The sequence below is a fragment of the Corapipo altera genome, unplaced genomic scaffold, assembly GCF_003945725.1.
Source record: "Corapipo altera isolate COAL_440 unplaced genomic scaffold, ASM394572v1 50, whole genome shotgun sequence".
In the NCBI taxonomy this organism is placed as follows: Eukaryota; Metazoa; Chordata; class Aves; order Passeriformes; family Pipridae; genus Corapipo; species Corapipo altera.
The window spans coordinates 13,508,927-13,536,579 of NW_020884889.1; the positions used below are offsets into that span (position 1 = coordinate 13,508,927).

At 40.7% G+C, this 27,653-nt stretch overlaps 1 protein-coding gene across 1 annotated transcript in view; it reads left to right on the forward strand.

The window, feature by feature from the left end:
* The window catches only part of CHRNA7 (cholinergic receptor nicotinic alpha 7 subunit), a 39,250-nt gene that overhangs the window by 489 nt on the left and 11,108 nt on the right, over window positions 1–27,653 (forward strand). Inside the window, exons 2-4 of the mRNA XM_027644451.1 lie at window positions 1,112–1,251; window positions 20,778–20,822; window positions 22,988–23,097. Coding sequence (XP_027500252.1) covers window positions 1,112–1,251; window positions 20,778–20,822; window positions 22,988–23,097 — 295 coding nt within the window. The remainder of the gene's footprint in view (window positions 1–1,111; window positions 1,252–20,777; window positions 20,823–22,987; window positions 23,098–27,653) is intronic.

Below are 27,653 nucleotides of genomic sequence, written 5' to 3' on the forward strand. Positions count from 1 at the left end.
GACAGCGGGGCACGGCAGGGACAGCGGGGCACGGCAGGGACAGCGGGCACGGCAGGGACAGCGGGCACGGCAGGGACAGCGGGGACAGCTCCCCGGTCCTCCCCGGCACGGCGGGTCTCCGCCCGCGGCCGTCCCCTTCAGCCTCTCTGCGCTGCGTCCCCATCCCCGGCCGCACTGGGGGCTTGCGAGGGCTGGGACCGGCCGGGAAGGGACACGGGAGACGGGCAGAGCGATGGGGATGGGGGAGCGAACTCCGTCAGGGAACTTAAATGGTGGCTGCTCCAGGGCAGAGGCTGCGGCTCTAGGCTCAGGACTAGAAGACTGGGAAGAGAGAAGTCCGTCTGGAGTGGGACAAGGAGGGCTCGCATCTAGAGGACCTGTTCCTATCCTGCATCAGAGTTCTTTTCATTCGAAAATGCCTCTGTCCCCGGTCTACTGTGCTCCATTCATGTGGACCTGCTCCCTCTCCCTTCACAGAAAAACGGCAGAATTGGATTTGAAGCATAAAACGGACAGAAATCCCTGAATATTATCACGTGAATTAATGTAGCACCTCTCATCTCTGTCAGGAACCCCGCACCCTGCTTCATTCATAGCTGCATGAACAGAGAACAAAGTGAAGAATACTTGCCCCAAAGGGTTCTCGGTCTGGAGCAGCCTGAGAGCAGGGTTGGGTCTAACCTGTGGCCATTTTTCTCCCATTGTCTTGCTGATGCCCTCTGCCGTATCCCCGGTCTGCTGTTCTGGTAGAGCTGTGCCAGGACAGGTGTCAGATCACAGGTAGTGTGTTTCCTCCTCATCACTTCTTGCTGCTGGACCGAAGGGTGTGTATGTTGAGGAAGCATCACTAGCATATAGAATTTATCACTCCTGGCCAATCAAGAAATTATCAGAGGCAATGCACCTTACAGGCTGGGATGGACGGAGTGATGCGCTTGTGATTTGGATTTTATAGTAGCTAACGAACTATGTGAAATACAGTGGCATTTTCCTGGGAATGCAGCAGGTGTAGTAACGGATACATAATATCTGATAGCAGTAAAAAAAATATGTCTCAACTTTTTCTGATATAGAATCCTAATTATTTATCTATTTACTTCTGTGCCCAAAGAGTCCCTGCAAGGAGAGTTCCAAAGGAAGCTTTACAAGGAGCTGCTGAAAAATTACAACCCTCTGGAGCGACCAGTTGCAAATGATTCCCAGCCACTCACTGTCTACTTCACTCTCAGCCTCATGCAGATCATGGATGTGGTAAGTGTGTAACCTTCTAGGAAATTATCTCTTTCAAAGGGTGGATTTTTCCTTCCTGGAATGGAGATGTGTCATAGCGAAGGAAGATTACAAGATGTTGGAAAGCACGAATAATTCAAGACACAATGCCAAATTTTGACTTCCTTTTTAAAGAACTAAACTGAAAAGCAAAGTTTATGTCTCTCTTAGATTTCTTGTCAGAAATTCCCGGTGTTCTTAGCAGTACAAAATACTTCAAGGGAGGCTCAAAATGCGTACTTTGCCTTTCAAATCCTTAACCGTACTTAGAATTAACAAGCAGTGTAGTCTGGGAGGGATATGCAAAACCAAAGCTCTTGATTTCTGGGGGTCACTTAAGAGCTTCTTATAGTTGGAGATGGAGGGGAGAGGAAATCCTGGCCAAAATCCAAATCATATTATTTCTTGTGGTATTTAGACAAGATTGCCACATTTTATATGCTTAAATAGGTGCTCTATTTGCAACCACAGTTGCTTGGTATATCAATAGATATTTCTGTGCTGTGCTTGTAAGATGCACTGTAGGATCTGTTGGGTTCAAATATGAGTAATTTGAGCTTCATTCTGTCACAGCTGTACAGAGATGAAACTCAACATATGAGCGAGTTTACAGTATTTGTTTTTAGTGAATTCAACTAGCTATGATAACTAACGAAGTGAAATACTTAAAAGTATACTTAACCTCAAAATGGCATTATCTTCCCATAAGATGTTTAAAGTTCAAGACACAAAAAAAGGATAAAAGAAAAAAAAGAAAGATTATTCATGACAAGTGGCTTGCTATCTGTTCCCTTGCATGCTGCCAGTTGCCAAAATCCAGACACTGTTTATTTAGTATCTGAAAGTCAGCAGACACAGAGAACTCTGCCAGTGCTCATAGTTTCTACACCCATTTTTGAAAGTTTTAGATTTATTAGACCTAAGGTGAAAATTAGGATGTGTATTTTGGGTGTGATATTTCCTGTCTGCCAAAGGGAGAGCAGGCAGTCACAGGCAGTGAGCTGTTTCCCTGATGGGGCCACTAAAGCCAACAGGCAAACTACGTCAGTTCCATCCTTGTTACAGCAGCTGAGTTTTAATGTGTGTGATACCAGGGAGCAGAACAGGAGCTGTGTGGAGTCACATATTCTCTGAGTGATGGGGGGTGAAGAACATCTGTTATGCAGAGTGCAACAGTTTCAAAGAGTGCTGGCAGATTGAACTCCAAACGGGCTGTGGCTGGACTGCACAGGGATCTGAGAGCCAGGAGAGGACAGCCAGGTGTTAGACCCAAACTTTGATGTGAGATAAAAGCCTGTACCAGTGGGGTGATATAAGGGATGACACCAACAGCCTACTGAGTGTATGTGGGCCTGCTTTTGTTGTTAATGGTGTTTCTTGTGGGTGAGTTTAGAGGTTTGGAAAAAAGGAGATCTCCTCATGCTGGATGCTCTCCTAACACAGTTAGCCTAATTAGACAAGTAAGCAAGAATGCTTTTTGACAATGACAGATGACAGAGAAAGTGTAAAAGCAAGGAACAACACAAGATGAATAAATGATACTGTGTTAATGAGGGATGCATTAATTTTATCTGTCATCTTCTAATTGGATTTGTTTAGAATGTGTCAAGATAACACAAAGAATGAGGTATTTGAAGAGCAGTGTGAGTCATGAGGACAGGACAGTCAGAGGAAAGTCAGAGAAGGAAGCTGAAGTGCAGTGTGGAACAGACAGTGCTTCAATGCCTGAAGGTCCTCAACCAGGTTACTGCTGTAGCTTCTCACTGGCCCCAGCCTTCATGGGTCTCTTGCCATGTATGCAGGGAATGTGGAAGACAGGGCAGGAATAATCACTCAGTTCTCTTAGCCCCTCATCTGTGTGATGGAGCTTTGGTCTTGCTCCTCTTTCCTGTGCATGAGGCCTCTTAGTGGCTTCTGCAGCAGCTCCTGCTGGCTGGAGTCTTCAGTTGCATAGCTCTGGATTTAGTTAGATTTTTATCTTTGTGTTCAAGAAGGCTTAGCCAGTCTGTTCAAGGCCTGTTCAAACTGGGTACCTGAATAAAACTCCCCATTTTAATGTATCTCTGCAGAACTCAGCACAGTACATGGTGCTTCCACTGAATCTTAAACCAGGCTTCAAAAAACACCCTTCTCAACCATGGCCTTTGTTTACAGGGCCTTCTTCTGTAGCTCCCTGTAGGGAAATGCCCTCATGCTGCAGTATGTGCCTTCTCACAGCTACTGGAGGAACTTTTGCTTTGGTACAGGAAAGCACAGTTGCCATCACAGGATTTTTGTACTACTCAAGTTTTTTCCCCAGCTTTCAGAAACTGCACTTCTGGTGTCATTCTGTACAGACAGATGTAGCCTGACTATGTTAAGGTAATATGGTTTTGAATGTTAACCACCTCAGGAAAGGTTTGTTGTATGGCCAAACCCTCCTAGTGATGACACAGCTTACAGAAGCCTTCTTTAGGTCAGCAGAAATGTTTCCTGAACAGAATAACCTGAATGCCAACAAGATGTTTTTTCTACATAAATTGCATCTGTACTATAAAGGTTTCATTTGCATTTCCATGAGGTAATAATGGATCTCTCTCTTCCATACACTCCTGATGTATAACCATGTTCTTGACTGGTAGTATGAACAGTTGGCTGTTGGAGACACAAATGGCTAAAGGCCAGCAGATAGTCAACTTTGCAGAGTTAATTTCTTCTGGAGTGGTCAAATTTAATTAAAACCCATACAAAACAAAGGGATTGCTACGTACAAAACACAGATCACTAGCCAATCTGGGTGAAGTCAATGACTGGCAGTCTTGGCTAATATGATTCAAAATGGAGTTTTTGATCCTATGTGCCTTTCAAAACCCCCTTCATCAGTAAGAAACAATAGTTTTTGTACTGGCTGTTTAGTTACGGCTCTTTCTGCTTCTCATAAAACTCACCGCAGTTCTTTCTCAGAGGTCTGGGATTGACAGGCAGAGAAGGAAACCAACCATGAAGTAAATTAAGCTTCACACTATAAAACAAATGAGTTTTCTTCATTGTCAACAAGAAACCAATGCTGTGGGAATGACAGCTACTTGCAATAACAATTACTGGTTTAACAAGCTAGAAACAAAACATGTCACCATCATACTTAGCTGCAGTTTATATATTCCCTTTAATGGCTTCTCAGCTGTTAGCAGCTGAGTTTAATTGGGAGTTAGACCTATCCAGAGCTGATCCATCAAATCCCTGCCAGAACAGATTGAGCCAGGCTGGATCCTGGCTGCTGCTATTCCTTACTTGAGGTCTCTTCCATTCCACTCTGACTTTGCTGACAGGAAAGAGGAGGCAGTAGATGACATCTTTTCTAAATACAATGGATGTTTCCTACTTTACATTTTTAGCTTAACCCTTCCTTTTAAAACTAGACATTATTTCTATTCAATGTTTGCAGATATGTTTTTATTGGTATTGTACATTAATATGCATGCTAGTGACAGGGCTACATAATGATGGATCCATAAGTGCCAATTACCCCAACTTAGTGTAGTTCACTAGAAAATAGAGTTAATGAATTGTCTGATGAGAATGCAAACTGGCATTGTAAATTATACAAAATGTTTCTAAATGGGGAGGAAGAACAGTGGCAGCATGAGAAAATTGCAGTTTGGGGACACACGGGTGAAGCTGAGAGCTGGGAAATTAAGGGAGTGCTTAGAGGGGGAGATGGAATGCCTAAGATACAGCAAAGGAATTTGGAAGAAAGGTGGAATTTGGGTGGAAGAGGATGGGAGGCAAAATGGAAAGAAAGAGATTTGAAAGAGTGAACTTAAAAAAAGCTTCTGTGTCAAGTTAATGGGAACTTTCAAGACAGAGATCCTGAGTGTCTTTCAGTCTGTTTTTTTCCTATAGTCCTGTCCTGGTCTTAGCCGTGATAGATTTAATTTTCTTAGTAGCTGATACAGTGCTGTATTTTGGATTTAGTTTTGGGTAACACACTGATATTTTGGTTGGTGCTAAGCAGTGTTTACAAGTCAAGGACTCCTCAGCTTCCCACACCACCCTGCCAGTGAGGAGGCTGAGGAAGCTGTGAGGGAACACAGCTGGGACAGTTGACCCCAGCTGACCCAAGGGATATTCCAGACCATGTGGGACCATCCTGAGTGGATAAACTACAAGGAAAGCTGGCCAGGGAGCTGCTGCTTGGGAACTGGCCAGGCATCAGTTGGGGGGTGGTGAACAATTGCATTGTGCATCACTTGTTTTGTGTATTCTAATTCTTTTACCATTATTCCTTTTCTGTCCTGTTAAACTGTCTTTGTCTCAACCCGTGAATTCTACAGCAATCAGATGTGTGTTGTTTAGCTGCCTGCTGGGTTAAACCATGACAATTCCTTAACAGAAAAATCAAGTCCTCTTGAACCTTCACAAACAATCCTGCAACTGAATCACCCTGAAGTGAAAACAAAGTGGAGACAACTGGCAGCAGTGTTCTTTAAGGGTATTTCAGTTCTTATAATATCAGAAGATAGATTAAGAGGTTTCTTTTGCTTTTCATAGTTATTTGTTTCAATTTTCTTGAAGTGAGAAATGCCAAGCAAGTTGATGAAATAAGTGAAAAATAACCTACTTCCTCTCTGATTTACTGAAATCTTGTTTCAAGACTCCTTGTAGGAATGAATATTGAATGTATATTGAACTGATAGCCTGATAATAAACATCTCTCAGGATCTGAATGAGAAAATATTTGGAAATGTCTGACTTAAGAAGACTAAGCCAAATTGAAGAATAAGCGTGGAAGGAAAATCTTAAGAGACCAATACTGAGGCAGACAGTGGAAGGAGAGGAAGAGAGTTAATGGGTGGTCATGGCTGCTCAAGGTCATACCTTCAGTAGAATGTCAATAAAAATAAGGAATAAGATGTGGAGAAGCTATTTATTTTCCTCTACATCTCACCTCATGGAAACCCCTCAACCTGCACAAAAAGCTGTTCTTTGGCCTCTGCCTGTCTGGTATTTCAGTGCTGGCCTGGAGTATCAACCTAACTTATGTTTAGGAAAAGCTTCCAGCATACTCATTTTTGAGAAGTAGATTCTTGAAATACACTGATATTGTGTAATTTCCACACTGAAAGAAATTACAGCCACCAGATTTTTAAACACTATATGGAGGTAAATACCTTCTAATACTCTTATTAGCTCCTGTAACATCCATCCCAATAACAGCATCAGAGGAGTATATTCAGCCCTTGCCCATTGGTTTAGAGGGAATGTTGGGAATAGACACAGCAGTGTTGTTCCTACTGTGCTACACCTCACACAGAATAGCAAATGGCAGAGAAAAACAAATGCAGTGATCATGAGGGTATGAATTTTGTGCCTAGCCTGACATTTTTATAATAGACATATCTGCATGTACTGTAAGTTAATACAGTTAAGAGAAACATATCTGAGGGTATTCCAGCCCCAAAAGTCAGAAGATGAAACCTCAGAAATTAATGTAAAATAGTCACACATTTATACTTCAAATGACTGCTTAGAGACACAAACATGAAGAAGAGGAATATATTGAGATATACAGTGACACTTCAAATTCAATTTTTACTGCTATCTAAATGAGTAGAAGAATCTTATTTTAGTTTGGAAAGGGCCTGCAGAGGTCATCTAGTCCACCCCCCTACTTCAAATATGTCTGAAATAGTTACTCAGGACTGTGTCCAGTCGGGTACTGACCACTTCCACAGCGAAAGTTTCCACAGCCTCCCTGGGCAGCCTGTTTCAGTATTCACTATCAGCATGGTAGATTTGTTTTCCTAACAAATAAGCATAACTGCCCTTCTTCCAACTTGGGAACAGCACTAAAAAACACTTCTAGAAAAATGATACACCTTTCCTTCTTCAATAAAATTGCGTACACAACAAACAGATACTTTTGGTGAAGTATTCCAAATTTCTTGACTGCTTTGAGTAAGATATGTATTTTGACTTCAATAACACTTTTCTGAATAACATTCTTAGCAGAAAGCTAAAGAATAAGGTCTTGGTAAACTCAAGTGGCAGAACTTGTTCTTAGAGCAGCTGTCAATGGTTCACTCTCAAAACATAAGATTTAGTTGTGTGCTGAGATTCCCCAGGAAACTGCACTGAGTCACTGTTTTCCTTTCATTTCATCTGGAAGGTAGAATAGATGATATGTTTATTAAATTTGCAGATGACATAAGTTTGAGAGGCTTTCATAGAATACAGGGGGCAAAACCAGAATTTAAGACTGTCTTATAGAAGTAGAGTTAAAGGACTGGTTTGACCCAATTTTTGCCTTTTTTTTTTCCCCAAAGCCTAAATTATGTGAAATTTAGAGTATTATAGCTTAAGAAATATTTGGATGCACTGGAAATAATCCATCTGCTGGAGGCTTTGGTTTTATTTAAGGAGTTTAATTTGATGCCTAAGAGCTTTCCTAACTGGAATCAAAGGCAGGTCAGTACTGCCTCTGTATGAGGAGAGAGATTTGTATTATTTTTATTGTTCCATCAACTGTAATTATAGTCACAGTCCAGCCTCTCTCTGTACTAGATGATATGTAAATACAGCTGAAAAGATCATCTTTGTCCCAAAACATTTACAAACTAACTATATTTTGATAGTCTAGAGTTTTTTAACATTAGAGTCATTCATGTCATAACTATTGACACTTACAAAGCAGCGTTAAATAAAACTTAAGCATAAAGAATTAATGCAGTTGGTTCAGGCCAATGGCTTTTTGATGTTAATTTTCATTAATACATCTCCTAGATTTTTCTAAGGAATTTTAGCAACTTTACTCTGCAACTGTTTGAACTGTTACTGTTTTCTGGGGCTTTCTGGTTTGAATCTAGAATTTTTACCAGCTTTCTATGTGGAACTCGGGGCACCATTTTGGGGTGTCCTAAGCTGATGGGGGAACTCTGCTACTGAGAGTCACTCAGATGATCTCACTGATTTCTGGGCTTGTGCTCCCCCCCCTCTGGCTCGTGCCAGTGCCTCTCTGACTGAGCAGTTTTACATGTACCCACTCTTGGAGTGTTCATTTTTCTAGATGACCTGCACTTGCTTTGGATTTAGATTGGGTTAAACTGCTCACAAAGTACCCGTGGTGGTTCTTCACTTAAAATTTTATATATTTGGCAAAAATCCAAGTGAGTTCTCTCTCTGAGTTATGTTGCAAAACTTGGAGAATGCTGGGTTAATATTATATTACCTTGTGACTTCTTCAGCAAGACAAACATTTTCGTGGGTATGAATGTGATCATTTTGGTCTACTCTGATCAGAAATTGTTTAATTCTTTTTTTTTACTAGCTGAAGAATCAACATTTAATAACTTATTTAAGAAAGTTGAATTTAGCTACTTATCTTCATGAATATTGAAGTTCTTACTTAGATTGCATAACACCATTTAGTCAGGAATCTTTCATGGTTCCTCCAGACATTTGCTTCTAATTAAATCATTTACCGCACAACAGTTTTTGCTTATTTTCCGGTTTCTCCTGGTTCTTTTTCTTTAAATTTCTAGTTAGGGGAAAGAAAAGTGCTGAATAGTTGTTTGTATGTAGTGAGCAGCAGCAGAATCTCAAGAGAAATCCTGTTCCTTTAGGCTGTTCAACTCACTTGTGCAGTCCAAAGGAAAAATGAAAGCATGCAAACTTTTGTTACGTTCATCTGAAGTTAAGTCAAAGTTTGCTTATCCTACATTGCCCTTGGTTACTTGTATGACTTAGTTTTAGATATTCAAGGGCTTTTGACCTTGTTTCATTTTACACAGTGAAGAGATTACAGCTGATTTCAATGGCTTACATACAATGCTCAGCAAAGCCTCTGCATAAGGGTCTGTTGGCAACCCAACCCCCCAGACCCACTGGGCAAGACAGTCATGGGAAGTATCTTGAAATTCAGAAAAGAAAATTATGCTGTCTTTCAAAGAAGCAGAAGAGCTTCTGTAAAGAAACAGACTGTAAAACAAACATCTTCCCCGCCAAAAAAGAAAAGAAAAGAGTAAAAAGAAATTTAAATCTGGAAAAAAGAACGAAACAACCAAATCAAGACGCTCATTGAGAAATGGTGCTAACCAAGTTCCTAAGCTGTTTATCAAACCTCAGCAGCCTCTTTGCAAACAATGGCTGTGGCAGAAGCTCATCAAATCTGCATTATTCTTTTAATTTTAGCATTCATTTGTGTACATTAGAAAACATTTCTTCAAGCTTTATTTTGTTCTCAATTTGCTGCTTGATTTTTATTCCCACCATGCTAAAGGGAGAAACTGTTCACACTCTCATCTTGTAGCCATTTGCATTCTACCATAATTTATTCCTGAGAGTTTAGGAAACTGGAAAGGTGCTGGGATATGCTTTCTGATATTTTTAGTTAGTTTAATACCATGAAAGTTACTGGATTAGAGCAGAAAACAGAGTATTCTACTTTTCCATGAAATATGAAGAACAGATCTTTTCAAACAACAGTCTAAAATATTCTGATAATTGATCTACTTAAACAAGCAGACACCACCACTCCCTGCCATACTGTGGTGAGATATTGTTATACTAAGAGAAACTGCAACCTTATTTCTGTGATATTTGTCCATTTTTTCTGTGCTTCTAAATATCTTCTGGCTTTTTTGACTATTCTTTCAGCATCTCTCTTTTACCTAGTCTGCTCAAACAGTGTTAGATCTGGAAAGATATTTTAAACACAGGAGGATGTGTAGGATGGAATGGGAAGCAATGAGTGTACACTAATTAAAGGCAGTTTGCAGGAAGGAGAAAAGCACTGACTAAAGGCTATAAAAAACCCCTCCTGATAACAGTTAGCTGGAGGACATTAGGGATGTTCATTGTATGTGAAAATCAGAACTTCTGTTCTGCTTTCTGGTTCCACAGGAGAGATCTTTGGAACTTTTTTGTAATACAAGTCATTTGGGGTTTTTCTGTTTGGTTGGGTTTTTTTTTTAATATAAGCAAAACCAAGCAGTTTGTGAAACCTTTTCCTCATTCTTTGTGATACAAATAATCAGCACAAATCATAAAAGCTCAGTTTTCTAACTACATTGCTATGGATGCCCCACTAACTTAAGAAGTCAGTAGGCATCTACTGGTATGTCACTTGTGATGAGAAAGGCTTGCAACCTTGCTGTGAAAAGCAGGATTAAAGTCCTAGGAAACAGATTCCATTGTGACTGGCTGTTGTAGAGCACTGGGGCCACAAATACTTCACATTTTACACTGGACTTCTTACTAGAACAACAGAATTTGCAAAGGTGCTTCATCTAGTAATTATTGGGAGTCCTCAGTAATCAGCTAATAAAACAAAATTACCACATAGACATAATTTCCGGGAGTCAGATCTGATTAGTTAATGCACAAAGCTTTTAATTCACAGAAGCTTGGGCCTGAAATGAATATATTGCCTATAATACTCAGAATTGCTCCTCTCTTTTAAAAAGTCTGTCATATTGAAGCCCAAGACAATACATAGTGACACTATTTAATACATGAATTAATATCCTTTGTTTTGACCAATATGGATCAGCTTGTGGCAATTTGTATGAGATGTCTGAAAGCCCCATATTTTTCATTATAAGCGTTTTTGTCCTCTGACAGTGAAGCTACACTGCATTGGCTGAGCATCTTGCTCCATAAAGTATTCCATCAGCATTTCCAGACCTCTTTTCCTGGTACATTATTTCCCTGTCCTCAGGCTCCTGGGGGACCTGCAGGTCCAGCGCCAGCCCTGAGGAGCTCTGTGTGTGCATTCTGGTCCCTGCTGTCTGCGGGTTTTTGTGCTCACACAGACCAATTACGTGCTCCATAAACCTGGTGCTCCTTGGCAAAGCCTGTTCTGTGCAGGGACACCTGGGACTTGACTTGGTTCTGTTTATTTGCTTTGCCTCTGACTGCAGTGTCCATGTGCACGAGAAGGGAGTTCAAAAGGAGGTGGCTGCCCCTGCTGAACTCATTTCTTTTCAGGGAAGGCTTCTAGAGATGCTGTGGGATGGGAAAAGCAACCCCCAGCTCACCATCACAGGCTCTGCCCTGGGATCTGTGTGGGGCTGCAGGCTGGCACATGTGCTGCAGCAGTGGCAGGGGTGGTGGCAAGGGGAGGCAGGAAGAGCCACTAAAGCAAGGTGGTGTTTCTGTTTCTGCTCTCTGTTCCTACCCAGGGCTCTGAGCTCAGAGCCATGTGGATGCACTGCCCACTATTCTCTCAGAACAGCACACACTGTCAAAAGTTTGCAGTGATTTACAAAAATTTGCAAAAAAAAATTTACCATAAAGAATAATTTACAAAACTGCTGACAGCAGTTGAACAAAGTATTGTCAATGGATTGGAAGCAAACAATTCTCTATCTATGAACAGCATATTAACATAAAAACATTCAAATGTTAATTACTTCAAATTTGGATGATACAGATGTGAATTCTTCAGTTTCTCCTGAACTCTTCACCATATTTGCCTGAATAGACCACTAAACAAACCAACTGTTCCCAATCTAAATATATCTCTGAGATACAAAAAAAGAAAAGAAAGAAAAAAAAAGATCTCACAATGGGTTGGCAGCAGGGAGCCCATTTGTACATGAGCTTACATAGAAAAAGAAATCTTTCAAAGCTCACTTAGAATTTTAATTACTTGAATAATTTATTTTAAGTGTGTTAACCAATTTATTTTTAATTTATTCAAAATTAAAAGAATTATTCTCCAAAAATAACCAGAAGCAGCCTGAAGTAAATATCTATTCAGAGTTACCCTTCGGTTATGCTTCCATTTTCACGCCTGTTTTCTGAAATTGGGATTTGCTTTGCCAAAAGGAAAGGCTGGTAGCCCTGGCTTCAACAACAGCTAACTGGGAAGCACTAAGAGCGTGGCATAAAGCCACACTGCTGCTCATTGGCAGCAAGATAAGAATGTGATATTCATCCAGTTTATCTCTCCAGTATCATGTGGTAGTGCTGAGAAGCCACATTTGCATGGTTTATAATCCTGGCTCTGCATTACTTACATGGTCCTCATAATGGAGGAGCCTGAGGGGAAGAGGAGCAATCACCATGTGCAGAGTTGGAGGGCCCACGCACATATTTAATTATACAGCACTTAGAACTTTTGTTGGCTTGTTTTTCTCTGCTCAGTCCCGAGTGTGAGCATATTTCTGGGCTTGACATCCCCTTAATTACTCTCAGTAACTACACAGTTATGTCAGTTTGGTGTTGGAGAGGAATGAAGGAGGCCTTTTACCCACCCTCACCAAAGTACTAAATGCAAGGATGAAGTCAGAAAAAGTAATGAGCACGGGTAAGTCTGGCTGAGCTCAAGCAATTTGAATGAGTATTTTAATGGATTTTGGAGTGCTCACTCCGTCTCCGTCCCCACCAGACAGAAATGTTCTTTTCAGAGAGAGTTTGCTCTTTTGTGTTGCAGAAAACAGCAGCCTGAAGGACTGTGTAGGTGTTCTGACATTTCAGTCATGACGCTTCTTGCAGTTGTGAAGAAACAGATACACAGTTGGTTTTCATCAATGTGTTCCTCCAGCTAAGCTTTGTTTGTCAGTACCTTAAATGATTCTTCACAGGCATTAAAGAGAAGAGGGGACTGTATAGATTTTTAGGGGAAATGGAAAATTAAGACCCTGTATAAGAGGACTGGAATTTCCATAATGCTGATTCATCTTCTCTTCTTGAATTATTGAAGTGTCTTATCAATACTTCTGTCAAGAGTTGCAGAGACCTTCAGCAGGATAAGCAATGTTCTCTATCCTTTTCCAGGCAATTTTTTAATTGCCATGGTGATGTCTGTGCTGTATCCTACAGTGAGCAGAGACCTCAAGACATGTAACATAATCCATCATCCTTGATATCATGGGAATTTTGGAGCAACTTCTTGCTTAATTTGCCTACACATGGAGATAGGATATAGTATGGTTAGAGGGAACTCTCTGGGATGAACGATAGCTCTTTGTCCTCTGAAGCTGCCTTTAACTATTCCCTGTGGTTGTGTCCCAGTAAGGTGCCTCTATCTCTGCGGCTCTGGTGTGTTCCCCAAAGGTTTCAGCGTGTGAGCTGATGGATAACGTGGTCAGGTGTGGAAATTTGTTGCTGTTATTCACAAAAATAGGATAGATGAATGCCAGCAGCAGAGTGCTCTGATCACACACAGGGAGAGGAAGAGACAGCTTTGTTCAACTCCTTGCCCTCCCGTAACTTTCTCTTCTTTCCTTGAAGAAGTCCCCACTTTCCTTCCACTTCAGTTTGCTAAACATATATGCTGTAACAGGATTATCATATGACTTTTAAACCTTCTGAGAAGAAAGGCTTAATAAAAAGTCAAATATGACTTAAAGTTGATTAGCAAGAATAAAACTAGAGTCACATCCTTTGATATCGTGCTGCCCTGGCATTACTGCTACATTTGAGTGTAACAACCTCTTCTTTCAACTTCTGTGTTTCTCAGCTACCTCTGGGAAAATAAATCTAGTTCAAAGGCTTTGATTCCCTCTGGTTTTAACACTGTCTAAGGAGTGGGGCTGTGGGTGCTCTATCATTCACTCTTAGCCTGTGGAATGGTTGGTAGTTCCCAGATCCCAGCACGTGTTCAGAGCTGGGATGCCTGTGTGTGTCAGACTGGCAATGCTAATCAGCACCTAGAGCCAGTATTTAACACTAATTCAGGGTTCAGTCCCTGTAGAATACAAGGGAATGAAGAATTATTTGTAAATAAAGCAGCTGAACACAGTAATTACTTTGCATGCTTGTGATAAGTTTAACTGCACTTGAAGCTTTATACTATATTTAACAATTGAACTGAGTGAAACCCACAGCGAATCGTGGGAATTCACGAGGTAACTTGAAAAATGCAACCTCCCCATCTTGCTCTCCAACAAATATTTTTTCACACAAGATGTGCTGAAGTATGTTATCGGTTATGCTCTGCTCTGTTCATTTCATACACCTCATCCCTGCTTGTCTTTGCAAAGATGAATGTTTTCATATCTAAATACGATCTCTTGTTAACAATGATGTACTGGGGGGAAAAAAAAACAAACAAGAAAAAAGGCTGCTGTTACAATTATGTCCCCATGGTAACAAGGATGGTACCTCATGAGGCTCTTACACATATTTATAATCTCCATTTATTTTCTGTGAAACTTGGTGAAAACACATCTCCAGCCCCTGCCAGGACAAAGCCCTGGTGCAGTCAATGGCCAGCACAGTCATCAAACTTATCAGAGAGTGTGTGGAACACAAAGACTTTCCCACATTCTAAGGCTCCTCACCCAGGAGCTCTGCTCAGAGCTCAGCTGGCTGTTTATGCTCTTTCCACAACAGCTTTTCTGCTGTGTAAGATTTGCCTCTGTCTGGGCAGACCTGGGTATGTTTTGAGCAAACTCTGCCTTTCTTTTAAAGCAAGATAAAGTAACTGAGGAGAAAGCAAGACAGCAAGAAGAGCACTCTGCTAAGGGGAGGTTACTTGAGCTGGAATGTTTGATTTCTAGTAAATATGGCCCACTCCTTAATTTATACAAGAGATAGTTCTAGTAAATATGGCCAGGCAGAGGAGCTACTGAATGTAAGACATGGCTCTAAAACAAAATAATAAATAAATAGAATGAGAGTTCAGAGTCAGATCTTAATCCTGCTCTGAAGGAAACTTCACTGGATTAACAATGACCATCTCCTACAAGTATTTTAAATTTTTTTATAAAATTGAGCCAACACAACCAACAGTCCTTAACCCTAACACTTTGGATTTAACTCTTTCACAAATACTCTTCAGCTACTCTTACCCTGCTGGGGAGGAGAACTGGAAAGAAAAGGTAAACCTTGTGGGTTGAAATAAGAACAACTGAATAAGTGAAACCAGCCCAAGCCAGGAAAATGCTAAAGATTTAGAGGACTTTAACTTTACTCACTGCATCACAAATGAAAGCAGGGACTGGGGGAGAGTGAGGAGGGGATGTCCCTACAGGGAAACATTGTTTCCCGTCTATAAGTCTAAATGTCTCAGTCTCAGAATAGCCATTTACTGCCTTGCTCCTCATTGAATTTACAGTCCAAAGTCAGCTTTCTTAAAAAATTAAAGTGGATAAAGGTAGCAATCTGAGCAGTTCTCTATTTCAGGGACCTTCAAGCATGCAGAGTATCAAGAGCCATTCCCATGCCATCCATCACAAATCTGATAAACCTAAGAGCTTAACAGAAAAGAAATTTTCAAATTTCACTTTAATTAAGTACTCACGTTTTGGTTGGCCTTCAGAGTTTAATTCTTTGATTAAAAAAAAAAAGCTAGAAGAAATTAAAGATTAAGAAGCACACAAAGTAAGGAGGATGTTTTCCAGCTGGATTTTAGAGATTTAACTGTAAAACTCAGCATAATGCTACAGGAGATATTTAGCTAAATCCCGAGCACAGCTGCAGTGCCTCATCCCTAAAGATCTGAAGGAGCCAGAGTCTGAGTTAGCAGGTGGGAAGAGTCAGGCAGGTATCATCCAAGCTGTGAAGGTGCCTCGAGGCTGAATTTGGCTTTGAAGAGGAATGTGGAAAAGAAGGTGATGTCCTACACACCTTCAGCTTTCACTGATGTCACTGGATCGTAGCTGAGTATAAAATAACGAAGAGCAACTTTCAGGAGCTGCTCAGCACCAACAGAATCAGGGCAAATTAGCAGCTGATGTAAGGTTGGTCTAAATCAAGGCCAGGTCATGCAGGATTGGTGCACCATTGGTTGGGCAGTGAAGTGATGCATCATCTTAAACTCCCTTTGAACAACAGATTGCAACAGCTGCTGTAATTTTGAAGGAGTGTTGCTTCTCAGTAGTGGGCTGTACCACTACAAGATTAAGTCATAGATGCCAGAGCTCTCCTTTCATACAAAAATGTCACCAATATGGCAAAATTTAGATCAGCAAATAGAAATGTGTGTTCAAGTTTGAAGTTGTCTCAAAAATGCAGTGAAACAGTGAAAAATTTTATTTTCCACTTCTGACATTTTATTGAATCATTTTCTGTTTTTTGCACCTATTTTCAAGAAGTCAGAAACATTCTGTGGTCTGTTCCTGCTGTTGAATCTCACATGCTGGATCAAGGAATATTATTAATATTATTTATACACTGGTAATGCCTGTTTATACAGCATTTTCTGCATAATTGGAAATGTGTGCTGTAAGCTGAGTCAAAACCATTTTCCTGTGATAAAAAGGTCTCTTGCTGACTACTGCAGAAGTGAGAGGAAATTGCAGTAACCTATTCCTTTCATGGTGAAAGGGAAGTCAGGTGGGGAAGAGATATCAGGAGTTCAAATTTCTTTCATTTCACTAATCCTTTTTCTTCATCCTGACATTGCTTGAGAAACCTGTTTCACACTGACAACCTGTGGTGTAGCTTTTCTGCGCAGCCTCCCCCAAAATTCTTGCCTCCATTCAAATTTGCATTTTAATTTATCTTGCCTTTTAGCAATGTAGGTGATGCTTAGGCTTTGGGAGTAATGACTGCAAACCCACGGTGGGGCAGCCTGACTGAACCCTCAAAATCAAGACTCACTGGTGCTACAGCTCCCACCACCTATGGATGATCAGAGTGGTCCTCAGCAAGCAGCTGCATCTTCATTTCAGTGTCTTTGCAGAAGCTCCAGGCTGGTTTCTTCAAGCAAGTGATTTTTTATCCTCACCTCTGAGACAGCAAAATTCAATGTTGCCTGCACCACTAAGAAGCCTTGAGCCACCTTTAACAGAAAGGTTTAGCTTTGACCTTGGCACGTGAGGAGGGGAGAAGTGCAACAGACCCCATGTAGCCTTAGTGTTATGAAGATTAGGAGGCCACTCTGGGGCTTTCAGACAGGATGCAGGTGGGTGAAGCTGGACCACAGGCTGCTCTGGCCTCCTGGAGGTTGGCCACAGGGTGCTGGTGTGCACTAGGACGATGGGCAGGAATGCACAAATCCAGCCCTTTCTCTGCTCTCCATTAAGTTTTGAGGATCTCACATTCATCTTGCCATTGTGGCTGCCTGAAGTGTGGACACAGCATCAGTCTTTTGTCACCTGGCCATTTTATGAGTGCTCAACCCACCCTCCAGCCCATCCTCTCAGCACTAATCCTATAAAAATTCAGGTTTTTTTGCTTGATACAGTTTAGTGAGCTCAGTAAATGACCCTAAAAATGAAAAGGAAGAAAACCCCAAGCTATGTGAAGCAGAAACTAAACGTAACAGGGTTTTAAATGATGGGGGAGAAAATGTCATTAGGCACAGGTAATTTGGCTTTGTGAACCAAATGATGTTGGGAATGTTTAATGAGCAAGTGCTGAGACAATAAGAGCTAATGAACTGACTAACCTGCTGCTTTCAGTAGGATGACATTCAAGCAAATAAAAGTGAAAATCTGTAATGGGAGTGTCTTACATGTCTCTCACTGGCTGCCAGGCTATTTTTAACTTCAGACTACAATTATTAGCTTCAGGAACTCAGCATTATGCTGTAACAGGTGATATCTTAAAATGTTTTTACAAAGCCTTTTATTAACGTTCGAAGTAATTGAAGCCGAGTTCAAAGAGCCATTACTTTTTCTGCAATTTAGGTGAGATTCAGTCGTGTTAAAATAAAGAATCTGGGTTTGAAGTACAAGAATTACAGCTAATAGACTTCAGTCACCTCATGCAAGTTTTCTGGGAAGCACGTGTCTCTTGCCAGGTTCTGCACATCACTGCCTGCCAGTCTGTTGGCATGCAGGTTTATTTTACTTCTTTCTCCCCTTGCTTTTTGCTGCATGACTTTTCTAGTGTGGATACTACATGTGCTGACATCCTTTTGAAAGCCAACAGTTAACATTCCTTACTTAGGGCTCGTGTTCACTACACAAGTTCTGTTTGAGTCAGTGCTCTCAGGATGGCTTCTCCTGGGTAGGTTTGAGGGAAAGATCACACTTCAGAGTAACTCCTGGCTTTCAGAACGTGTCTGCAGGGTTTCCTGCAGGCAAACCCGAGATAACTCTGCCGGTGTCCAGCTGCCTGGCAGTGGCAGCTGAATCATTCTGCCAGCAGCACAGCTGGTTTAAAAGTCTGCTGTCGCCCTCAGCTGTGCTGGTTTGACTGCTCAGTGATGGCTCTGGTTCTGTGATGTGCACTGGCTGATAGTGGAGCTCCATCCTGGTACTCCTAAAATAGCCCCTGTGCTGTGCTGTGGGCTCAGGGCTGACAGATCTCCCCACAGCCTATCAGTACTTGAAGCATCAGAAACACTCCTGCTTTAGTACAATTTTCTCCTGCTACTGAAAAGAGACTTTCTGAAACATCACTAATTTAAAGCTGGGGCCATTCGTGTGTAGAAAGAGATCACACTGGGAACAAAATGTGAGTTTAACTCAGAGTTTAACCATGCAGGAGGATGTGCCATTCAGCTAATAACCCTGACATGAGCTTCCCACAGCACAATGGATTCTGAATCGCTCTGCACTCCTGAGTAGCCAGTTATGCAAAGCAACACAACTGCTGTCTGCTGTGCAGAGAAGCCACCCAGCAGTGCTGCTCTTGGCTTTGCTCAGATGCAATACCTGGGATATTGCATTATAGGAACTTGTCAGGTTCATCTGGGACAGCACACAGAGCTTTGAGAAAATGCTGTCAAACTTTGGATGTTAAGTAACCATTGGTGGTATTTACCTCTGATTAAAATTGGCTATGATGAATAGAAACATGTTTTACATGTCCTTAATATGCAACACTTCTCAACAGACTTTAATTCACGGTGATATGAATGATCTCTTAAGGATTGCTCTTTAGTCATGAATCAAAAACCCCATGCAAACTAGTTTTGCCATAAGCAGGTTGTTGCTGAGAGAGGCTCCAAATGAATGTTTATATGGTAGAGAATAACAGCTACTACTGCAAATTAATTACTGCTTTGCCTGACATCTTCAGCAATGCCTTCAGCATGAAAATTCAATGCAGTTTAATAATGGATTTCTGAAACTAAATTGTTAGACCTGTATCCCTAGGATGCCATTTAAATAAGATGTTCACTTGAGGTTCATGGAGGTGATGAAGCAGAAAATATAGAGGAGAGGTGCTAAACCACTGGCTATGGTCTGTACTTATTTATATTTTTTATTTTACTTTTCATTTTAAAGCAAGGTAAGAGTGTGCATTTGAGGGCAGACTTTATTCATGCACATTACTGATCTTTATCTAAAATATTTCTATTTGTTTGTATATTGTATATTTAGTTGTGATTATACACAGCCTAGCAACACTGCCACACATTTATTGATGCTGCTCCTCAAAAGGCTTTCTTTTCTTTAAAAATGCCATTATCCCTTGCAGAGTACTTGATTTCACATGCTGTGTAACTTTCTACTATTGTGCTGATCTAAAATGGCTTCAATTAAAGGCCTCTCAGGATCTCTCTTCAGTTATAAATTTACAAAAGCAACAGCGAAAGAGTAAACATATTGACTGCTGGTAAATTGTATTAAAAAAAAGCTTTTTTTATGGTACAAAATGCAATTAAATATTTTTTAGCCATCTTTGGGCATTTAGGAACAACATTTAAGCTCAAGAGTGATAGATTTAAGTTCAGAGGTCTAGACATACGAACAACTCTGGCAGTTCCTGCTGCACATGTGACTGAACTTCCTAAGACACTTTCTTAGAGTGTAAATGGAGCTTTGAGTGGTGTTACAGGGACTGTGTGTTCAGACTGGAGAATGTGTAATACTGACTGCATATAGGATATTCCATCAGCTTCACACAACCCAGGTGGATATTGAGACAGTGCCTCCACAGAAAAAGGTCACCAATGTTTTCCTGTGTCTGAGAAGTGAATAATTAAACTTTTTAATTACCTTCAGTATTAAGATGCCAATTGTGTCACCTGAGCTTACATCAAATAGTCACAAGAGGCAAGGGGAAAGGCCTTCAAATTGGAACTGTTCCAGGCAGAAGAATAATATTCTGCCCTGACAAGAGTTTTCTGGTAAAGCTGATACAACACTTTTTGTACAGTTCCACTGGGATCAGTGGTGCTACTGGCCTGCTAAGAACCTGCTCAGCGTGGCCCCAACACATCATCTGAGCTTAGTCACACTTTGTTTGTTCATTCCTTTTCCTGCTACCTGCAGATGTCTGGTGTATGAGGTTAATTAGTGAGAGGGCTGCTCCTCTCACAAAGGTGAAACAGGCACCTCCCACTGTGATCTGCCTTGCCTTTGGAGATTCCTTATGGAATAGGGAGCCCCAGGAAAGAGTCTGGCAGAAGGACACCCTCAGGAAACAGTTTGACTGATAGTACTAATATGAAGTAACATTAAAACATCATTACCTGTGAAATAACATTAAAACATCATTGACTGTGAAAACTTCTGTTGCATTAAGTGAGAGGCAGTGATTCTCCTTGCTTTGAAAGGTACCTTAGCACAACTGGCTATTTTATAATAGCCAAATATATTTACTGGTATTGTTTTATCTCTATGGTACTAAGCTGTGGTTTGTTTTATTTTTCTTCTTCCTCTCTTTCTCCTTCCACCCAGGATGAAAAGAATCAAGTATTAACAACAAATATCTGGCTACAAATGGTAAGTTTTGAAACAAGTTTTTTTCCCTTTGATATTTGAGTTTAATCTGGTAAGAGGTTTGAATTTTAGAAAACTCTCAGGCTTTTGTTCTGTATCTTGCTGTGCAGTGGACAAAGCTAAACTGAATGGCAAACTGTAAGGCTGAGCTTTAGGTCTAGATGTTTCAGGTGTTTCTGAAAACTGTAAAGAATTTGAGTCACTACATCTAAATAAGTTATGAACTCATTGTGGTTGATTCAGTCACACTAAAGTCTTCCTTGTCATAGAGTAATGGTGACCTGGGAGTCCCAGGCTGAGCAACTGCAGGTGCAAGTGCCTTTCACTCACTTCAACAAAGCCATTATGTTGTGGTAAATCACCTGATCACGGCAGAGAACATGCAAGAAATGCATTTCATCTGCAGTAGCTGTTCTGACCAGCACTCTGAAAATTGTCAGCTGACTCTTTTGATACGGGGAAAAATGGTTCCAAAGAGGTTCATCATCCCTGAGAGCTGCTGCCACTGTCCTAAGGAGTGTCCCTGCCATCCCACTTGCTCTGTTGACTGTCTCCTTGAGAAACTGCCAGAGGAACTGGAACATCAGTTTCTTAATGTCCAGCTGGGAATAGTATAATTTTTCCTGGTTTCCCAGCTTGTTTTGCCCACATAGGGTGGTCATTTTTTCGAACAGTAGCTTTATTTTACATTTTGTTCCAATTCTTAGTTGCTATAAATTGTCACAGAATTTGATATGCTCTCTTACTACTTACCCCTCTCTATTGCTACCACTGGATACCCCAGCTGAGAACTTTGTCCACATTAACTTATGGCATTGCTGGACAGGAGTTAATTTTCACTCACTTATTAATAAATGGAACAAATAATAGGCTATTCAAGAATTTTGTGAGGGCATTTTGAAATTCTTTTCTCTGAAAGGTTAAATTATCCCTTAGACTTAACAAGATGCTTCTTAACTTTCTGACTCCATTTCTACCATAACTTTGAGCTCTACAGACACAGGGTGATATGGGGAGCTTTCTCCACCTGTAGCAGCCAAGGTGAGAATTTGCTGTTAGTTAAATCCCTGACACTGTTTGGGTGAAGTAAAGGTTTACAGAAGGTTTTTATTACTCCAGGCAATCTCTCTGCTTCTGCAAAAACTTTACACCTTTCAGTTTCTTTAACCAGCTCAATCAGTTTAAGTGTATTATTTTTTCTTTTATTGTAACATTTTATATAGGGCACCTGTCTTGCACTGTGCTAGGCCTTAGGAAACAAATGAGTGATATATATGTGTATCACTGGTGACCCTATAAAGGGTAGCGTAGCTATTCCATTTATTCACACAGAAAATCTGACATGGAAGAAGCATTCAACTCGTGTTTTTTTTACAGGCCTGTTGTACAGTAAGATTAAAACTGTCAAATATAATATGTTTTTGGCTTTGAGCTACAATGACTATAGTTGCTATGATTTCTTACCAGGAAAACAGACAACAATTCATACTCAAAAAGCTATCATTTATTTTCCTTCTCTTTTATCCCATAGCATCCTTATCCTTTCTGAGATTGGTTTTTTCCCCCCAAGGAAATTCTTGATTATTTTATACATTCTCCATTTCTTTTGATTTATTCACCTTAGCACATACTGGATATGGAATGTGTTAAGACTGCAATGAGCAGACCATTTCGTTACTGCAAAAAATGTTGCCACTGCTCTTGGCCTATGCACACATAAAAAAAAAAGTGTTTGCTTATGAACTATTAATGGTGTACTAGACAGAGTCAAAGCATGCTTAAGGTAAATGTATGTCATTTTACTGTTCTCTGAAATAAGTAAAAATGTAAAAGTGCGTGTAAAATTTATGAAAAAAAATGAGAAGTAGTTACTGTGTGAATTAGAAAATTCAATCCCAAACTGGCACCTGAGACAGCATGAACAGTAAAACACAAGCACCCCAAATCTTGTATAGGCTGTTTTGTGCTCTGCAGTGGGAATTGAAAATGAGGTTTTTATGTGTTCCATTGAACTGTTCATGACCTAATTCACCCTTTGAAAACATTTCACTGCCTGAAGCTAAACAGAACCAAGAGAACACCTATTGTTTTAGTCTATCCAGTCCCTAGAGAACTACAGTGAACCAGTGGATGAGATGACTTAACCCACTTTTTTGTATCTGGCTTAGTACTGGACAGATCATTATCTACAGTGGAATGTGTCTGAGTACCCGGGAGTGAAGAACGTCCGTTTCCCGGATGGACTGATTTGGAAGCCTGATATTCTTCTCTATAACAGGTAGACACACTTTTTTTTACATTTTTTTTTATGTGGGGAAGGAGAGATGATCATAGAATCATAGCATCACAGAATAGCCCAGGTTGGAAGGGACCTTGAAAGCTCAACTGCTCCAACCTTTCATGGGAAAGAGAGTCTAGGTGAGGTTATTTAGCACCCTGTCCAGTCACAGAGATAAGGCAAGGTAAATGACATCATCATCCCAGCAAAATGTCTAAGTTTTTACATACTTTTTCCAAAACTTGCCAGGAAAATTACCAGTCTCCTGTTTACATAACAGAAGGTCATATCTGCAAATACTTCATAAATAACATCATCATCCCTACCACCAACTATAGTTGGTTGGCTTTTGTGAGATAATAAGAAAAGCAGATTTTCTGGCTGTGTTTAATAGAACAAGTAGTGATAATTTTCTCTGAAACTGTTTGGTCTAAAAGTTTACTGGTGAATTCAAATCTGACATTTGCATGCTTGTCTAGTTGTAGTTTGGGTTTCACTATAGACAGGACAGGTAAAGCCAATAAGGATCTTTGCATTTTTCCATGTCCAGTTGGGGTGTCACTCTTTCTTCCTGCTATAAAAATAGCTATGAGATTTGCTGCTGTCCTCTTCAAACTGTTCTGAGTTGGGCCTATTTCAGGGACACACAGATTGCCATCAATCCACTGCAGAACCTTTGGCTGACATTGAGAGATTCTTTGGCTGCACCATTACATGGCAGTTCCCATTGTGGAATTTATTTAGTTTAAAGATAAAGCACTGAGAGCTGCCTGCTTGTCAATAATGTGCCTTTTTCTGCAGTGGTTGGGGCCCGTATGCTGTTCCCCAGGAACTGGGAAGAACTTCCATCTGCTCTGTACATGTTGCACTGGCTCTGCTGTGGCAACCAGGGCACATTGTGGGGGTTTTGCCTATGCAGGTGACATGAACCTTTTGTCTTCCTGATGGCTTTTTTCCCCCTGTCTCTCTGCCATGTGTCTACTAAGAACACCCCGTGCTGTGTGTTATCAACGTGACTCCCCCTTCCCACCTCAGGAGCTGCTTTTGTTGCAACAAGACTTAGAGAACAGCTGCCCCCAGTGTGTCAGCTGCACTTGTGCTCCCTTTTGGTGACCACCTTTGTGAGCAATGTCACCGTCACAGGTGTTGTTGAGTTGTAAGAGTGGGATAACAGCTCCCAGTGGCAGCATTTGTCATTTCCTTGGGGACTTCTCTCCAGGGCCTGCATTCCTGCTGTGCTCCTGGCAGCTGATGTGCTTCTCCCAGAGGTACAACTGACACTAAAGGATTTGGGGTGATCTCCAGTAGAGTTCACCATCCTTAGGGTAACTGCCTGGCTGATTTACTCCTTGGTTCTGGTTTAAGCATGGCAATGAGTGCTTCAGTTGTCCATAAACCAGCCTAAAAAAACCTTTCAAACGTTCTGTGCACAAAATGGAGCAGCCTAATACCCAGGGCAGGTGGTTTTTAGCAACATTAATCTTGTTTAACGTATCTTTCAATGCAAATTTGTTTTCTTGAGCAGTTTTCCCTAGCTAACTTGATTCCATCAATGGCAGTGTTCCTGGGAGAATCTGACAAATCACACCTTCATTTCCATTCTCCTGCTGAATAACACACTGTGTATGCCATAAAATTGATACTCTACAACAGCAGTTTAGAGGTTCCCAAAAGACTGAGTATGACAATATTCTTCCTCACATAAATCACAAACCTGAGGGAGACATTCACTGTGTCTAAGAATTTAGGCTACAATATTTAAGTAAGTATATCCAAAATGAAAGGGTATTATTTTAGAAATTAGTAATATTGATATATACATACTACCTGTAGCTGAAGTGCTTTATAGAATGAGAAGGGTGACAATAACCCGAAAAGCTGAAACCACAATTTTTCTGTTAATATAGGTTTTCAAATCCTTGGATTGTTAACTATGGCACAGTCATGAATTAATTATTCTACAGTGTTTCTATTTCAAACTCATATTTAATCCAAAATTCTTATTCAGAGTTTAGCCAGAGAGCAAAGCTATTTAAAACAAATTCTTATTCCTGTATGAAATTACGTTGGGAATATTACAATGCTCTCGTATAGTGACATGCCATTTTGAGATAGATGCTTTCAATTGCTATATGCTTCACTAGGGACATGCATCTGCAGTTACAAAGAAATTAATGAACTATAAATTCACTTTCCATCTTAATGAATGCATGTTTCACTATGTCTTGAATCCTTACACATCTTGCTGCAGCCCAGTACAGAGAAATTGTGGCAGCTGTATTAAATTTTGCAACTGATCTATTGTGAAGAGAGCAGGGCCAGTTCATCTGTAATTTTTCTGAGGGAAGAAAATCTTGGCCTGTGTACAAATTCCAGGATTGACTGTGTTAATGTCATGTATAGCTTTCTTCCACTCTTTACTAGGCTTATTAAAAGTGCTCATTTCTGGTAGAATTATTTTCCAAATGGCCACATAGTGTTTGGTACTTCATGGAATAACAGGAATTGTGGTAGTTACGTCTCGTTTTAGCAGTTTCATTTTTCCAGTTTTATAAACCTGAGATTCTCCAGATAGGTCCCAGTAGGATTCTATCTGCTAGGTACAGCTTTGCCATCTCACTGTGCTGCAATCAATATCTGCTTTCAAGTCATTATACCCTGAACAAGAAGTGTAGCAGAAATAGTTTTCTGTCATCACATTTCAGTCCATAGTCTCATCAAGCACAGGCTCAGCCACTTGGTGCATTCCCAGTTGAAGCAGTGCACTTCATAAAACAATCAGAAACATGACTTAGAAAAACACATATCCTCCTTTTTCAGAAAAAAGAATTTCATGTTTGAATCTGAGTACCAGTGGATATTCTTTTAAGAATGTGTCTTATGAAAGGCAAAGTCGTGTGGCAATGAAAATTGAGTTGCTTCATCACTCGTGTTCTTTCAAAAATGATATTTTTGCCAGTTACCAGAAACAGCAGCAAGGTCTTAGAAGTAACTCCCTGGTGCTTAACTTCTCTCTGCTCCAGAGGAACAGGAGAGAATCTAGTCTAGGAGTCATTACCTTCTGCTTTACAAGTAATTTGTATGGCATGGAGGTTTTTACATCCTGAATTTGGCTGTTTGAGTTCCATCATGTAGCCCTTATTAATTTCAAATCAAAGCAATTACTTGTCTAATATAGAACCTTGCTGGAGGACTTACAGTCTGCTTTCCTGAGGAAATGAGCCTTCAGCACGTGTGTGGGTGCACACCTGTGTCAGTGGAGGTGTTTGTGTATGATCTTGCTGCCCCCTTCCCCAATATCCCTGAATCCATTTCTACCAGATTTGGCAGTGCAATGAGTAGAGATCTTTGCAGTACCAGTTTCTTACAAATATCACGAAAGCAAGTAGCCAGGATGTGGAGGGAAAACAATTAGAGCTCCAGCTGGAAGAGAAACTGCAACATAAAGCCAGAGAATGCAGCCACGAGCTGTGGAGCTGAAGGAGTGGCTCCCGCTGGTTCAGCTGCCTCAGAGCTGAACTGCCTTTGCCCCTCGAAGTGCTAGAATCCAGTCATGGTACAGTCACAATATTTACACTTTTCTGCTTGCCTTTAAAGTTCAAATTAAACAGTTGCAAATATTTTCAGCATTTGTGAGCCTTCTGCTCACCACAGGAAAAAGTGCAACTCCATATAGGCGATTATGGATTTAGCTTTTTCTTGTCTGCGTATTTCACAGACCAGTCCAGATATTTTTTTAAATCTAATTTCTTCGAATGCATGAGGGGAAAATAAAATGCAAATTAAAAATGTCTAAAATAACAATTGCTTTATTTTAGCTCCTGAGATACAAAATTTGCATCAGACTAGATTAAATATTAAAGTCCTCTTTTTAAAAAAGAACATTTCAATAAAGGTCTTCCCTTCCTGGGAAAAAAACCCAGCTTTTAATATGCTTTATTTTCTGCTAGAATGACGAATATTACCTTAAAAGGTAATTAGAAAATTATGAGGTACTGAACCACTAATAGGCAAAGAGACATCAACTTATCATGTTCCAGTCAACCTAGAGAGACACAGGATTTTAGATCAAGGAAAGCCCAGACTGCTGCAGGAACCAGGCTTGAGTGTTGTGTGCCCTCCTGTGCCCTGCCCTGCACGGCTGGCACTGCATTTGCCTTGTGTGCCAACCCACCCCCCAAGGTGGCTGTTTGGAACCTACAAACAGCACAACAAAGTACAGGAGCCTGGGTGTCTCATTTTGCTTATTCTCTGCTCAAATGAAAGCCTGAGAAAGGAGCCTTTGTCCATAATGAGAGCCAGCAGCCATGAGAGGTGGATTCAACACAGCAGTTCCTGAAACAATTCTGAGATGCCCTTCACTGCCAGTGCCATTCCTGACACCATTCCCTGCTGGTCCCTTCCCAACACATTGTGTGCAGTTTAATCCAGGCACCTATTTCAGTCACTCTGACAATCTCTTGAATACCCAGACCCTGAGCTTTAAGGAATGTACAGATCAGAATCTCTAATCCCTTACTGCAAAAAACCCCAGTAGTAAATGGGAACTGTGAAAT